The following is a 15,197-nucleotide window of genomic DNA, read 5'->3' as shown; positions in this document are numbered from 1 at the left end:
AGTTTTGAACTGCTGACCTTGAGACTAACAGCACGATTCATAACCACTATGCTACCAGAGCTGCTTCTTACAATAATAATGGTCAGCAATTATCTAGCCCCACCTCCTGCAATGTTGGGGAGAGGGGTGGCTCTGTACAATAAGCACTGGACTTCAAACCACAAGGTCAGCGGCTTGAGCCTATAGCCACTCCATAGGAGAAAAAAAAAAATTAGGCTTTCTGCTTCTGCAAAGATTTACAGCCTCAGAAACTGCATACAGGATGACTGGAAGGCACTTAACAGCATACTTGACCCAACTGTGTTTCCATAGCTGGACTTGGGCCTGCTCTAGATTGGTTTTTCTTGTGAAGTCTGGTTTGTTCATGGTGGAAACCTTATACTGCCCATCTTGGTGTAGTGCTTCAGGATAGTGCACTAGATCGCAAGGTTGGTATGAACTGCAAGGTCAACGGTTCAAACCCACCAGCCACTCCTCGGAAACTCTAGACAAGTTCACTGAGTTGGAACCGACTCCACGGCGTTTAACAACATAATAAGCTACATCAAGTTGCCTTTAAATATGTCTGTAAACTTTTTTTTTCTTTTTCTCATCTTGTATCGTTTGGCAGGTATGGGTGCCAGAGAGGCTCCCAACCTCGCATGGCGGGTGAGCAAAGCTGTGATGTGAACCGCAGGTGCTGGAACATATCTTCGTAACCAACTTTCCAAAATTATAGACATCAGAGCTCGGCTATAGAATGGATAGTGCTATGGCTCAAATACAGTGGTTCCAGGTTTTCCTTCCTTCCTAATTCGACTTCATCCTGCATTTATTTACAGAACTCTTAATCCAGGAATCCTGTTGTTGTTTTAAGTGCAGTCTGAGTCGGTTCCAATTCATAGCGACCATGTATAGTGTTTCCGAGGAGCAGCTGGTGAGTTTGAACTGCCCACCTTGAGGTTCAAACCGACCTTGCGGTCTAGTGCTTATCCTACAGCGCTACACCAGGACTCCTCAGGATTCCTGTTGTTGTTGTTGTTAAGTGCCATCGAGTCGGTTCCGACTCACAGCGACCTTTATAGGGTTTCCGAGAAGCAGTGGTGAGCTTTAGCTGCCAACGTTGAAGTTCAAACTGACCTTGCAGTCCAGCTCATTAACCCGCAATAGCACACCAGGACTCCTAGGTTATTGTTTCCATGTTACAGATGAGGAAATGAAAATGTTCTTCAAGGCAGAAAATGTGAGGAGCAGGAAGCCAGGCTGAGCCAGGAACTCCCAGGGATAAAGAACTGTCTTCACTGCCCACGGGGTGGTTGGGAGTGTGGAGAGACGAGGGTTTTGCCATTCCATATTCAGCTTGCCCGCCAGGGGAGATGCGCGGATAGGGAGGCGGGGTTAGGGGCGGGAAGCCGAAAGCCAGAACAAGAGGAAAGATGCCGAGGTCTGATTCGAACAGCGCTGGACTTGTGGGACCTCGGGGCTCGAAGCCCCACCCCCTGCCCTGGAATGCTGGCAGTTCCCCGGGCCTGGGCGCTCAATAGGCGGAACTCGGACGGCGCCCAGCGGCTGCGGACGGGATCGCAGGAGGGGTCTAGGTTGGGCTGGGACAGGAAGAGGCGGGCCCCTCTTGGCTCTGGTTTGGCTGCAAGTCTTTGCCGGGTCACTCTCCCGGGCCGTCCCAGGGTGGCGCTCCAGAACACGCCTTGGTCCTCCGAGTACACTGAGGGCGCTGTCGGCACCTAACTCTATCTACTGGGTAAGTGCGAGCCGGAAGCCCAAGCGCCCCTTCCGGTTTGGTATAGCGGGTTGGACGGTGGATCGGACCGGGCGTAGGCTCAGCGCTGTAGCAGCATAAACGCGACCAACTAAGGCAAGGCTAGGCTCGCGGCCACTGGAAACCGCTCACTCGGCGTGTTGGCCTTTACGAACAGCGCGGCTCTTGCAGCACCCGAGGGCCGCCGCCATGCCGTTCCTGCATGGTTTCCGAAGGATCATCTTCGAGTACCAGCCGCTTGTGGACTCGATTCTAGGCTCCCTGGGGATCCAAGACCCAGAGCGGCAGGAGCCCCTAGACGGGTAACTCGTTTCTTTCCTGAAGGAGGGCCCGGGCCGCTCGGACCCAGCGCTGCTTTTCTTTATAAATGTCACTACGAGCTGGTGGAGCCGGGAGGCCGGAATTGCGTGGTTTCTAAGGCGAGCTCTTCCACGCTGACCCATATTGTGTGTCTTAATGGTGACGGGTGCTCCCAGCCAGTGCTGGGGAAGGAGGGGGAGGGAAAGAGGGCCAGCCGGAGGGTGGAGTGTCGGCAAGGCCTCCACCTTTGGGCGGTACCCTGTGCACTCCTCTGCCGGTTGCCCTCCACTTGGAGGGTGGAGTCTACGAGGATCTTATTTTCACCCATGCACACACATGAAGTTTTTGTAGCTGACTTTGTGTTTTATATACTCGAACAGGTCTGTTTATAAACTTATGGGAAAGGCGTTTAAAAGTGAACATCCATCAGTTAATATGCGCTAGTTAATATCAGTTAATATCCATCATTTTACTATGCGCTAGGGGTACATCTAGGAGTCCTGGTGTGGCGCTCTGGGTTAATGCGCCAGACTGCAAAGTCATTTGAACTGTAAGATCAGTGGTTCAAGCTCACCAACTGCTCCTCGGAAACCCTATACAGGGTCGCTATGGGTCGGAACCGACTCTACAATACTTCACAACAACAAGGGGTACATCTAGGAGTCCTGGTGTGGCGCCGTGGGTTAATGTGCCAGGCTGCTAAGCCGTTTGAACTGCAAGGTCGGTGGTTCAAGCTCACCAGTTGATCCCCAGAAACCCTATACAGGGTCGCTATGGGTCGGAATCGACTTTACGGCACTCAACAACAGGGGTACATATGAACCGGGCTGTTAATCTTATAATAGGCCGTTCAAACCCACTCTACGGATGAAAGGTGAAATTGTCAGCTCCTGTAAAAATGTACCATTTCCAAAACCCTAAGGCGCAGTTCTACTCTGACTTAAAGGATCGCTGTGAATTGGAGTCTCTTTGATGGAGGTTTATGCTTCAGAGGAGAGCGACTGCCAACAATCCTAAGTAAATGGTTTGGTGTGTTAGGTGCGGTGGAGAGCAGATGAAAAGGAGATCGGGGTGATGGGAATCTTTTGGAATTGTAGGAATGTAGGATTTTTTCATCACAACGTCAGCTCTGCTGATGTTGAAGCTTGCTGTGGAAATGTGTGCAAGTGTTTCCTTGACTCTGGTCATTCTGGTTGGGATAGGGCAACAAAGGGGGCTGCATGGCCTTTTTTTTTTTTTCTCCCCAGTAGCCGCAGAGATCATGCAGGAACTCTGTTCTAGAAGGTTAGTTTTGCATCATCCATAGTGTTCTGGGCACTCTCCAGGATTGGGATGGGTGGGAGTAGGGGATGAGATGGAGTCCTGTCCATACAGTAAGGATCAAAACCGGAACCAGCCAATTGAAGGGATGCCGATGGTGCCGCTGAGAGGGGAAGAAAAACCTTCCCAAGAGGGTTTAGCAGCAGCCTGAGATATGAGAACTTCGTGCAAAGGCAGGCACTGTCCACAGGCCTGAGCTCTTGGGGAAAGCGTGCTGTTCTTGTAGTCAGTGCTGGCCAGGAGCATGGTAGCTCTGTAAGATAAACACACTGGACTCCTAACCACTTGGTCAGTAGTTGGATTCCACCATTTGCTCCATGAGAGAAAGATGAGCATTTCTGTACCCACAAAGATTTGTAGCTTTGGAAACCCTATACGGACTCCTGGTGTGGTGCTATAGGATCAGCACTGGACTGTGAACCACACGGTTGGCAGTTCAGACCCACCAGCTGCTCTTTGGAAACCCAATACATGATCGCTATGAGTCAGAACCGATTTGATGGCACTTAACAATAACAACAAAGTCTATACAGAATTGCTGTGAGCCGGAACTGGGAACCTACTCGATTGCACTTAACACTAATTTAACGGGGCTGGGGATTTGGGGAGGTGAGACTGGGGAAGTAGGTGGGTTGGGGCTGGAGTGCGAGGACTGGGAGGCTAAGAGCCTTTTGTGAGGTGAGGAGAGGGAAGGGCCACTGCTCCTTGACCTTGAGAGCTGCCCTGACAGGTCTAATGTCCTCTGCTGCTCAGGGACAGTCAGTGTCTTTGAGTGTGAAGGACTTTTTGAGGAAGGATTGTCAGGGTCTGGTTCTGACTTACAGATTCGAGGGTTCACCTTAGTCCTAACAGCCTGTGTGTGAGCTTTTTATACCCAGGTCAAGAACAAAAATCGCCAGGCTAGTTGGGAACCTGGTTAGGAGAGTGAGACAGACTCAGTTTTTTCCATTAACAAATCCAAGAACTCTGCCCCAGCTTGGCCCTCTCTGAGTCATCAACCGCTGGAGAGAGGTTTTGTGCTGCACAGAGCCTGGGCCCCTGCCTCTGGGGTTGATGACCCCACGGGAGAATGACCACCAGCTGGGTGGTGGGCTCTTTGCCACAGGGTATCTATGCCAGCTGGTTCCACAGCTGTTCCCACCCTCACCTGCCCCAGGCCCAGCTGTGTCGCCAATGAGGAGAGGCGAATTCTTGTTCTCACTGAATTGCTGGAGAGGAAGGCCCACTCCCCATTTTACCAGGAAGGCGTGAGCAATGCCCTGCTGAAGATGGCTGAGCTGGGGCTGACACGGGCAGCAGATGTCCTCCTACAGAACGGGGCCAACCTCAACTTTGAAGGTCAGCTGGCTCCTAAAGGGGCTAGGGGTGGGCATTGGGATTGCTGGCCAGACCATATTAAAACCCTGCTTTTACTGCTCTCTTAGGAGCCCTGGTGGCGCTGTAGGTTAGGTGTTAGCTTGTTAACCTAAAGGTTGGTGGTTCAAACCCACCAGCCGCTCTATGGGAGAAAGATGAGAGGCTGTCTGCTCTTGTAAAGACTTAAGAGTTTTGGAAACCCTATATAGGTTCACTAAGGAGCTCTGGTAGTGTAGTGGTTACACATCGGCTGCTAACCTCAAGGTCGGCAGTTCGAAACTACCACCTGTTCTGCTGGAGAAAGATGAGGCTTTCTGCTCCCGTAAAGATTTACAGCCTCGGAAACCTTGTGCAGGGTCACTATGAGTCAGAACCAACTCCAGGTACTTAACACATAGGTTCACTATGAGCCAGAATTAACCTATTGGCAGTGGGTTTGGTTTTTATTGTTCTCTCAGGAGCTCCTGCTCATTTTTTTAATGGAGTTACGACTAGAGGCCTACATTAGGTGGCATCCCACCATGGAATGCCCCTGCCTTTCAAGGACTCTCTACCACTTCTGTTCCAAGAGCACGTTTGTTGCCCTTTCTCCTGTGTGGTTGGTTTAAACCTTTCCCCAGCTCCCAGAGAAATCCCAGCTTCCATTTATGTGAAAATGTGACTGCTGGCACTATGCCCAGAACTAAGGAAAGGGAATTTTCTGCCACTTCTTGTGAGCTGTCTTGGATTTTCATTCGTGTCACAGGGAGAGGAGAAAGCATTGGGCTGAGGGCACGGCAGGACCATGGTGGTCACTAGCTCCTAGGTGTGGGGATGGAGATGGAGCCGCTCTCCTTTCCTCTCTTTCACGCAAGAGGACAGGGCTGGCCCAGATAGGGAGTCTGCTGACGCGGGGATACACTCAGGCATGCCTTCCCTCCTCATCTGAGAGGCTCAGAGGCTGCTGGGCTCCTGGAGAGGGAAGGAGCTGAGGAAGGAGGGCCTGTTTAAAATCAGACCTTTGATAACTTGACTGTTACACTGCCAAGCTCAAAGACCAAGACAGCCAAAGAGCTGTTGCTCCGTGTTCCTTCCAGTACCCTGCAAAGGGATGCCCTATCTTATGGCCCCATTTTACAGAAGAGGAAGTGAAAGCCCAAACGGGTTAAGTAATGTGCCCCCTAGGATACCCCAGTACCTGAAGTGACTGTAATGTCTGGTGAGGACAGCTATTCTGTCCTGGCCCCTCCTGGTGATAGAAGCCTGTGCCTGTGGCTTCTGGGGTTTGACATAGGAGGCCAGGCCCTGGAATTCTGCAAGAATGTGCCAATAGGCAAGACCATCCATGAGCTGTGTCTGTACCCTCAGACCCGGTCACCTACTACACTGCCCTGCACATTGCTGTCCTACGAAACCAGCCCGACATGGTGGAGCTGCTGGTGCGCCATGGGGCTGACATTAATCGGAGGGACCGGGTAAGCACCCAGGTTCAGCCTGCTTCGAGGGGGGCAATTGTGGTGGGAACCTCCAAACCAATGTGGCTTGTGCTCTCTTGGTTCAGATTCACGAGAGCAGCCCCTTGGACCTGGCCAGCGAGGAGCCAGAGCGCCTGCCCTGCCTGCAGCGCCTCCTAGACCTTGGAGCAGACGTCAACGCAGCTGACAAGCATGGTGGGTTTTCCACAAGAGCAGCAGGACCAGTCCTGGGCCTCATCTCCTTGTGAGGGTTACCCAGGTCTGATGGTTACGATAGGCAGGCTAAATACTAGCCAGTTGAAGTGCATTGTGTGACTTGGCGCACTGGTGGATTTTGCTGACTTCCCTGAGTTCAGAAGCTTCAGAGAGGCAGTGCCCTCACTGTCCCCATGCTGGCTACTGGAAGACTGTCATGGTAGGTGGGAAGGTGGAATGGGTGCACTCAACTTCTGAGGGAATGAGGATTTCCTGTTGGGAGACCCAGGTCTTAGGTTAGCATCTGTGTCCAGAAAAATCCTCCATATCTCCTGGCCCTGCAACTCCCATTTTGTGCAGGTAGAAAATCTGTTACCCTGTGCTTAGCACAGAAGTCAAAGCCTTTTTCAAGTTTCATTTTTTTTGGTCGTCTTGGTGTCTGTTTCCATCTTCATCTTTGGGGTTGCCGTGATCCCTTGTATTCTCTCCCCACCACCAGGAAAGACTGCCCTGCTCCATGCTCTGGCCAGCAGTGACGGAGTGCAGATCCACAATACTGAGAATATCCGGCTCTTGCTGCAAGGAGGTGAGGCTTCTCTCCTAGAGGAATCTGGTTCCAGGCCTCAGCTTCACACAGCACCCGCCTTTAAAGATTGATTGTTAATTGGCAAGGGTATAAGGCCTTCTCTCATCATCTGGTCTCCTAATGACTTTTCTAGGGGCAGACGTCAAGGCTACCACCAAAGATGGGGACACTGTGTTCACATGCATCATCTTCCTGCTGGGTGAAACAGTGGGAGGGGACAAAGAGGAGGCCCAGCTCATCAACCGCTTCTGCTTCCAAGTAACACAGCTACTGCTGGCTCACGGGGCAGACCCTAGTGAGTGCCCGGCCCATGAGTCCCTCACCCATATCTGCCTCAAGGGCTTTAAACTGCATTTCTCTCTCCTGCGCTTCCTGCTGGAGTCTGGAGCCTCCTACAACTGCTCACTCCATGGGGCGTCCTGCTGGTCTGGCTTTCACATCATCTTTGAGAGGCTCTGTTCTGAATCAGGCTGCACCGATGAGGAAAGCCAGCTGGACCTCCTGCACAAAGCTGAAAGTGTGCTGGACCTCATGGTGACTAACTCCCAGAAACTCCAGCTGCCTGAAAACTTTGACATCCACCCTGTGGGCAGCTTGGCAGGAAAGATCCAGGCCCTGCACTTCTCCTTAAGGCAGCTGGAGAGCTACCCTCCCACCCTCAAGCATCTATGTCGAGTTTACATCCGGCTCTACCTTCAGCCATGGCCTGTGGATGTAAAGGTCAAGGCCCTACCTCTGCCTGACAGGCTCAAGTGGTACCTCCTCAGTGAACACAGTGGTACCCTTCAAGATGACATCTGACAGCCTCCAGATAACCCTCTAGCTTTTACCCCAGGCTAAAGGGAACAGGTCCTGTCAGTGGATTTAAGTACCTATGACAACCTTACTGAAGAGGTCTTTGATCCTGGGCAGCTTTGGTCCTGTCTATGAAATAATGTTGCTTGGAGATGAGGCTAGTCTTTTTAATAAGAGCAAGCAGTAAACCAGGTAGAACCCAGCAACCATGATCATTCCGGGAGTAAAGGTGTGGTTTGTCATCTTCCAGAGAGACTGACTGCCTCCCTTCCTTCTGGCAGCGCCCCCAAGTCTCAACCCACACTGGAGAAAGTGACAGGGTTTAGATTTGGGGTAAATGTATTCCCTGTTAATTGAGGGGAACTCAGAGCACTTAACAACAACAACAGAGCATATAGAGAAGCAGGGAGGTGCTAAATCTAGGCACTCTTGGGAGCTTCATAGAAACAATAGAAAGTGGAAGGAAGCAGGGTAGGCCCTATGAGGTGAAGCTAAGCTGAGGCCCTTGCCCCTTCACCCCAGCTTCTGCCACATATACAAGTGCTTTCAGTGAGCTGGGGCAGAAGTCACATAGAGGCCACCAGATTTTCTTCCAGTTGTTAGGAACTTTTGCACCTCTTGGACCAAGTCACTTATAGCCTCCTCCACCAAAGCAGCTCTGTACTGGGGTGGCTGCTCACTTGTGCCAAACCCAGGGTCCAGGACTATGCTTTCTGCGTGAAAAGCAGCCATGTGCATGACCAGGGACAGCCCTTCCCCTAGCATATCATATTGTGAGCGGCTTACCTGATAGAGAAAGCCATCAAGACTGGAAACTAACCCCTCCACAAAGCCATTTCAAAGTCACAGTGGTCACTGAAGTGTGCAGAACTATATGCCTTTGGGAATAAGCTAAGGCAACAACTATATATTTATAAAATTAAACTGGTTTCACTTAATCTTTGTTACTTGTGTTACATTCTTTCTGCCCCAGCCCTTCACTTCAGGATAAAGGATTCCGTGGCAGCCAATAAGAGGAACTGGTAGGCATGAGGAGATACAGCGCTCAGGGTCACTTCCAACCAGAATAGTATTGTCAAAAGGAAGCACTGCTCTAGACTGACTAGGTCCTTCACAGTATAGGGATTCACCCCTTTTATTTTTGATTGAAAATACCTGCCAAGGAGGTGCCATAGGTATAGCAAATGAGGCCACAGATGTCTCCCCTTGCTGCAGACTGTTGTGATGGCCACATTCATCACAGACATCCAAGGTCCCACCACTAAACAGGATTTAGAAACAACATTCCCACGAGCTACACAGTGTGGCCAACTCCATGGTTCTTCTAGCCCAGAGTGTGGGAACACCAGGTTCTACTGTCTGGCTTTATTTCTCCCCAGGAGGCTGCCCTTCTCCGCCCCCTGGGGAAAGACCAGAGGGTTTCAAGCCCACAACAGAGTTCCTCTTCCTGTAAGGTAGCCAGACCTGTGGTTGAAAGGCCAGGTGAAGTTCAGCTGACATCCCTGTAGTTCCACTTTGGAGCACCTGAGAGCCACATAGGCTCCACCCCCTGCCCTTTTTTTTTTTTAAGGCAGGCACGGGGCGGGATCCTTTCATGGCCCCTGGGTCCCTGTCTGCCTTATAAAGTCTGTAGTGAGTGGATGGCAGACAGGTAAATGTAGTGGCCTCTGGCTCTCAAAACTGCCAGCTCCCTTCCCACCCCCACACTGGTCCCTGGGTTTCTCCTGCCAGACCAGCCAGAGCTCATCTGAGGGCAAAGCTGTAGACATGGTAGATCTCATCGGGAAGGTTCTCCTGTCTCTCCTCAGCCAGGAGGCTGAGACCAGCACTTCGGATGATTCTGCGGACCACCTCCAGGTCCCGGCACACACTGCTGTCCACATCATCCAGGATCACACCCTCCTGGGCCATGTTGTCTTTGATGACAATGATACCATTTGGACGCAGCCCCTGCTTGCAGCGCTGTAGGAACTCTGCCAGGTGTTGATCGGTCAGGTGGCCTGGGGAAGGTAAAAGCCCTCGTTACTCATGGAGGGATGCATGTAGGCACGTGCCACGGGGTGCTTCACAGCCACCACGTAAAGTGCTTACCACACAGGATGCCTTACTGACTCACAGCAGACCTGAGGGGTTTTACCAAATCCCATTTCATGTAAGGAATCTGGCTCAGAAGTTTCCAACCTGAGGGCAAAAGCTACTGGGTGTGAGGCTGGATTGAACCCCCAACTGATGCCTTCCCCACCCTGCCCTGACTCACACACCATGCACCCACCTGAATGGACCTGGCCTCAGCTTTCAGTGTTGTAAGGGCTCCCAAACAGAGTCCCTTATGACAGAGGCTTCTTGAGACAAGAGCCCAGAGTTTTCACAAGTAGTCGTGCTACCAGCTTTGGAGGTGGTGGCTGACAGCACAGTGGCCTGCTGAGCTAAGAGGTGCAAGACAGGCTGTCAAAGCGGGGCTTGCTTACTGGGAACAACAGGTACAGCCAATGCTAAGCTTTTCTTATTGTTATTTAAAAGTCCTTTATAAAAACTCCTTTCCACTTTCTTTGAATATAGGAACTGTTCATCAAACTTCTCAACAAAAACTGCCCCCAAATGGGTTGTACTTAGTACTGAGTTCCAGCAAAACATGGAAGGAGACCCTGAGGAGACCCCCCTTTTAGGCTGAGTCTCCAGGACAGTCCTAAGATGCACGGAGGACACAAGAACTCCTGACTGACCTGCTGGTTCCAGGAGCACCAGGCCTGGCTCCCAGGACCTCATGGGGAACCTCAGTGGCTGGAGACATACAGGAAGGTATAAAAGGGAAGCAGAATCCTCACCTATCACCCACTGGATCCAGATAACGTCATAAGAGTTAGGCTCTGGGCTGAAGTCCTGGAGACCACAACAGAAGTAGTTCCTCACCCTCTTGCCCTCCTCACCCAGGTAGGTCTTAGCTTTAACTAGAAAGTCCTCTGTCACATCAACCATATCCACCACTTTGAACAATGGCAAGAGTAGCCGCTTGGTGATCCTTCCAATACCAGCTCCACAGTCCAGGGCATAGGAAGTTCCTGTCTTGTTGGGGCTTTCCTAAAAAGCAGAGAAAGGCAGGCTGTAGGAAAAGATGGAAAAGCCAGAGACCGTGTCACTGCAAAGTCCCAGGAAAGACTCGAATCAGGACTCAGGACCCATTAGCCAGTGCTGGTGGGGACTGTTAACAGATATAAGTAAAGGACACTCTGTCTGGGCTGCATGTTTTTAACAGGAAAGCTGGCTTCCACTTATAGGTACCTCATTAAAATGACAGCACAGAAAATAAAAAGAGCTAAACCAGGAAAAGAACAGAAACAGGACAACTGATTAACACGGAAGTCCAACAAATTCGGAACAACGGAATGTGGATGGAGGAGAGAGCCTGGATGGAGACAGGAGAGGAGGGGCCAGAGGAGGCGCCAAGCCCTGGAGACCCCCGCCTGTACAGAGCAGGGCAGATCTCAGGCTCAAATAACAAGACCCCAGGGAGTCCACATACAGCAGATCAGCTCAGACCTACAGCCCTGAATGCCCACAAACATGGCAGGGGAATCAAAATGGCATCATTGGCCAAACTGAACAGACAGAGAAGCTTCCACATCAGTCCCCAGCGTGACAGCCAGCTTCTGTCTGGTGACCTTAAAGCAAAGTCCACAACCTGGAAGTCTCACCTCCCATCCCACAGGCCTTGGTGTCAAATACAGGCAACCGAAGAACCTGTGGTGCTACATGTTTGCCCCCTGCAGACCGGGTTGCCACCAGAGCCGCAGCCTCTCCTCCTGGAGAGGACACCAGACCTGCCTACCCTCAGAAACCTCTGCAGGAACTTCCGGGAGCTGTTGATGTCGATGCTGGAGATGTGGCCGTACCCCCCTAGCATGCCGTCCACTGTGGGTGGGACTTCTTTCCAATATGTCTTGGCCTTTGAGTAGAATTGTTTCTCATCTTCTATCACCTCGCTTGTCATGTTGTTAACGAACCACGACTCTGCTCGAGTGCTCAACAGCAGAGCCTGTCCTGGGTGAGAAAGACAGGAAAGTCAGCTCAGCCCGGAGACCTGGCAGAAAGGCTCCCCAGGGAGAAAGCCAGTCTCACACCTGGTTATGCTGGTCCCCCAATCTTGCCTGACAGAGGAATGTTCAGTATCTCAAATCTACTCCCGCCCCTGGGATGATATAATACCTTCAGTTTCTTGCAGTCAATTTATTCCACAATGCTGTCTTCATATGAAAGCAAGAGGCCCAAAGTCCTGGCTCCTAATCCTTTAGTGACACTTCTGACCCCATGAGCTAGATAATCACGATCTACATTTAGGGGAAAGGAGGGATCTGAGGTGTCTCCATGCTCCTCTTGCCTTTCTCACTTTCAGGCACAGAAACAAGGTGGGGCCCATTCTTTTACTAACAATGAGCAGGGGACTCTGTGCCAGGTACTCAACCAGGGATACAGCCTGACAGAAAAACTGTGTGTAGACACACATACTTACAATGTTGGTGAGGGTTAGGAAGAAGAAACAAGAGGAAAGCACATACCACAGGAACCTAATTCAGTTGGGAGATGAAGAAAGGTATCCCAGAGGAAGTGACATTGTGGTGAATTATTTAATATGTTTCTTCTACTAGACTTAATCTTTGTAACTCCCACCAACCAACTCTTTTCCAGCTGGGTCTGGGTAAGTGAAGCTGGGAGAAGATACTGCTAAAATGACATGATTCAGCTGTGGATGTTAAGAGTTCATTGTAACTGTGAGAACTTGGAACTCTAACATGGGTATGAACCATTAAAGAAGACCCAGTGGTGGAGTACAACCTTCGGATCCTAAGAACCCTGCACATGAGACTTCAACTCAGGGACAGAAAGCTATGTCAGCAGAGGAGTAGCAGAGGCACAGCAGCAGCAGAACCAAGCGCCAAAGGAAGAGTCAGAACCGTGAGTTTCCCAACCCAGAGAACAAGGAAACCTGGGGTACTCCAGCATTTAATTGGGGGAGCTAGGGATGTCGATCTACAGAGCCGGTGTGGAGTAGTGTAAGGACGTTCAGCAGCCCTAGGAGACCTTTGTAACACTGCCCCGGCAGAGAGGCCTGCTTTTTGGGACGGTTGAGGAAAGACTGTCTTGACTGGAACAACTGTGCCCTAAGCTTTTCTTACCCTGAACTGTAACCCATTCATTTGAGTCTGAGTTCAATGTGGCCACCACAATGAATCACCGAGCCTGACAGAGGAGTGCTGTGGAAGGGTTGTAGCCACCTTTTATGCAGACATGTAAGCTGAGACTGCCGAATAAGAAGAAGCTGGACTATATGGAAAAGAACATGGCATCAGGACTGGAAGAGGCTCATTAACAACTTGTGATATCCAGAGGACAGCCCTGCTTGCTGAAAGTGAGGACTTGAGGTACTTGCTGATGAAGATCAAAGACTGAAGCCTTCAGTATAGAAAACCAACGTACAGAAAATTAAAATCTTCACAACTGGACCAATAAACAACATCATGATAAATGGAGAAAAGGTTATAGACAAGGATTGCATTTTACTTGGACCCACAAGCAATGCTCATGGAAGCAAAGTCAAGAAATCAAAAGATGCATTTGTATTTGGCAAATCTGCTGCAAAAGACCTCTTAAAAGTGTTAAAGAGCAAAGTCACTTTGAAGACTATGACACCTGGCCTGTTGTTGTTAAGTGCCGTGGAGTCGGTTCCAACTCATAGCCACCCTGTACAGGGTTTCTGAGGCTGTAAATCTTTACGGGAGCAGAGAGCCTTATCTGTCTCCCACCGAACAGCTGGTAATTCCGAACTGCTGACCTTGCGGTTCACAGCCCAATTTGTAACCACTACGCTACCAGAGCTCCTTATGACGCCTAGCCTAGGCCGTGTTATTTTCAATTATATGCATGTGAAAGCTGGACCACAGATTGATGCATTTGAGTTTTGGTATTGGTGAAGAATATTGAAAATACAATGGACTGCCAGAAGAACCAACCAACCTGTCTTGGAAGTACAACCATAATACTCCAAAGAAGTGAGGACAATGGGACCTTGTCTCACATACTCTGGACATGTTATCAGGAGGGACCAGTCTCTGGAAAGGGACATTATGCTTGGAAAAGTACAGACAGCAAAAAAAAAGGAAGCTCCCCATCAAGATGGGCTGATATACTAGTTACAACAATGGGCTCACACATAACAACTGTTAGGATGACACAGAACCAGGCAGTGTTTTGCTGTTGTGCAGAGTCACTATGAGTTGGAGCCAACTTGATGACACTTAACAACACATGCTGTGGAGGAGTTAGCTAAGCAAACAGAGGGCAAGAATATTGCTCCAGGAAGTGAAGAGCATGCAAACAGCCTTTCCAATTTGAAACGCCAGTCAATGGGACACGTTTACCCTAAAGAGCATGAACTTGAACCACTCTCCGGCTCAGCAGGCATGAGAGATCTGTTTTTGGAAGACTGATGAACAAGAGTGCAAGAAGACAGACAGGGCCTTGACCTTGATGGTCAAGAGGGTAGCCCCACCCCTACGCTCTAAGAGAGTGAGGTGGCAGTCTGGCGACATCATGTGGAAGGATCACATCTCCACCTGAGACCCTGGCACTAGTCAACAATCATTCACTATGTGTAAGGCATTGCTCTAGTTGCTATGAGGCTGACAACCTCCTCAAAAAAAGTCACACCTGTTGCCTTCAAACCAGTTCTGATTCACAGCAAACTCACTAGGATTTCCAAGGCTGTACTCTTTATGGATTGATCCATTGGAAATTGGAACATGGAATGTACAAAGTGTGAATCTGGGAAAACTGGAAGTTGTCAAAAATGAAATGGAATGCATAAACCTTGATAACTTAGGCATTAGTGAGCTGAAATGGACTGGTATTGGCCATTTTGAATCTGATGACCACATGGTTTACTATGCAGGGAATGACAAATTGAAGATGAATGGTGTTGCAATCACTGTCAAAAAGAACATATCCAGATTAGTCATGAGGTACAACGCTGTGATAAGATAATATCCATGCGCCTACAGGGAAGCCCAGTTAATACCACTATTATTCAAATTTACACACCAACCACTAAAGCCAGTGAGGATGAAATAGAAGAATTCTACCAACTTCTTCAATCTAAAATTGATCAAACATGCAATTAAGATGTATTGATCATTACTGGTGATTGGAATGCAAAGGTTGGGAGCAAAGAGGTAGATCAGTAGTTGGAAAATATGGCCTTGGTGATAGAAATGATGCTGGAAAACGCATGATAGAATTCTGCAAAACCAATGATTTGTTCATTTCAAATACCTTAGGACAGCATAAGAGAGGTGTGCGACAAGATTGTATTCTCTCACCATACTTATTCAACCTGTATGTTGAGCAAATAATCTGAGAAGCTGGGTTCTATGAAGAAAAACGT

General features: G+C 49.8%; 2 protein-coding genes across 3 annotated transcripts; one reads left to right on the top strand and one right to left on the bottom strand.

Annotated features, from left to right (window-relative positions):
* The first annotated feature begins 1,867 nt into the window (after nucleotides 1-1,867).
* On the top strand, nucleotides 1,868-7,771 carry ASB6 (ankyrin repeat and SOCS box containing 6). 2 transcript variants are annotated; one of them, XM_006834861.1, is made up of 6 exons: nucleotides 1,868-2,058; nucleotides 4,533-4,714; nucleotides 6,080-6,186; nucleotides 6,273-6,381; nucleotides 6,881-6,967; nucleotides 7,101-7,771. In XM_006834861.1, the coding sequence occupies exons 1-6, from the start codon at nucleotides 1,946-1,948 to the stop codon at nucleotides 7,766-7,768; spliced, it is 1,266 nt and encodes a 421-aa protein (XP_006834924.1). In that variant the 5' UTR covers nucleotides 1,868-1,945; the 3' UTR covers nucleotides 7,769-7,771. The 2 variants fall into 2 exon arrangements, with proteins under 2 accessions (XP_006834924.1, XP_006834925.1); XM_006834862.1 differs by lacking the exon at nucleotides 6,881-6,967 and having other exon boundaries at nucleotides 1,946-2,058; nucleotides 7,101-7,768.
* A 1,658-nt stretch (nucleotides 7,772-9,429) lies between these two features.
* NTMT1 (N-terminal Xaa-Pro-Lys N-methyltransferase 1) lies at nucleotides 9,430-11,799 on the bottom strand. Its single transcript, XM_006834860.1, has 3 exons — nucleotides 11,589-11,799; nucleotides 10,588-10,840; nucleotides 9,430-9,762 (listed from the first exon to the last, which is right to left on the bottom strand). Exons 1-3 carry the CDS (start codon nucleotides 11,748-11,750, stop codon nucleotides 9,506-9,508), a joined length of 672 nt encoding a protein of 223 aa, XP_006834923.1. The 5' UTR covers nucleotides 11,751-11,799; the 3' UTR covers nucleotides 9,430-9,505.
* Nucleotides 11,800-15,197: the final 3,398 nt, after the last annotated feature.

The sequence above is a fragment of the Chrysochloris asiatica genome, unplaced genomic scaffold (genome assembly GCF_000296735.1).
Source record: "Chrysochloris asiatica unplaced genomic scaffold, ChrAsi1.0 scaffold00014, whole genome shotgun sequence".
Classification (NCBI taxonomy): Eukaryota; Metazoa; Chordata; class Mammalia; order Afrosoricida; family Chrysochloridae; genus Chrysochloris; species Chrysochloris asiatica.
The sequence above is the reverse complement of the archived record's forward strand: the minus strand, read 5'-3'. Positions and strand labels throughout refer to the sequence as shown.

Excerpts from the sequence above, each read along its gene's own strand:
- ASB6 (XM_006834861.1), top strand. The coding sequence starts at position 1,946 with ATGCCGTTCCTGCATGGTTTCCGAAGGATCATCTTCGAGTACCAGCCG. Across the intron at positions 2,059-4,532 it reads CGGCAGGAGCCCCTAGACGG|GCCCAGCTGTGTCGCCAATG; the intron begins GTAACTCGTTTC and ends CACCTGCCCCAG. Across the intron at positions 6,968-7,100 it reads CCGGCTCTTGCTGCAAGGAG|GGGCAGACGTCAAGGCTACC; the intron begins GTGAGGCTTCTC and ends TGACTTTTCTAG.
- NTMT1 (XM_006834860.1), bottom strand. The coding sequence starts at position 11,750 with ATGACAAGCGAGGTGATAGAAGATGAGAAACAATTCTACTCAAAGGCC. Across the intron at positions 10,841-11,588 it reads TCCTGCAGAGGTTTCTGAGG|GAAAGCCCCAACAAGACAGG; the intron begins GTAGGCAGGTCT and ends TCTGCTTTTTAG. Across the intron at positions 9,763-10,587 it reads CTGGATCCAGTGGGTGATAG|GCCACCTGACCGATCAACAC; the intron begins GTGAGGATTCTG and ends TACCTTCCCCAG.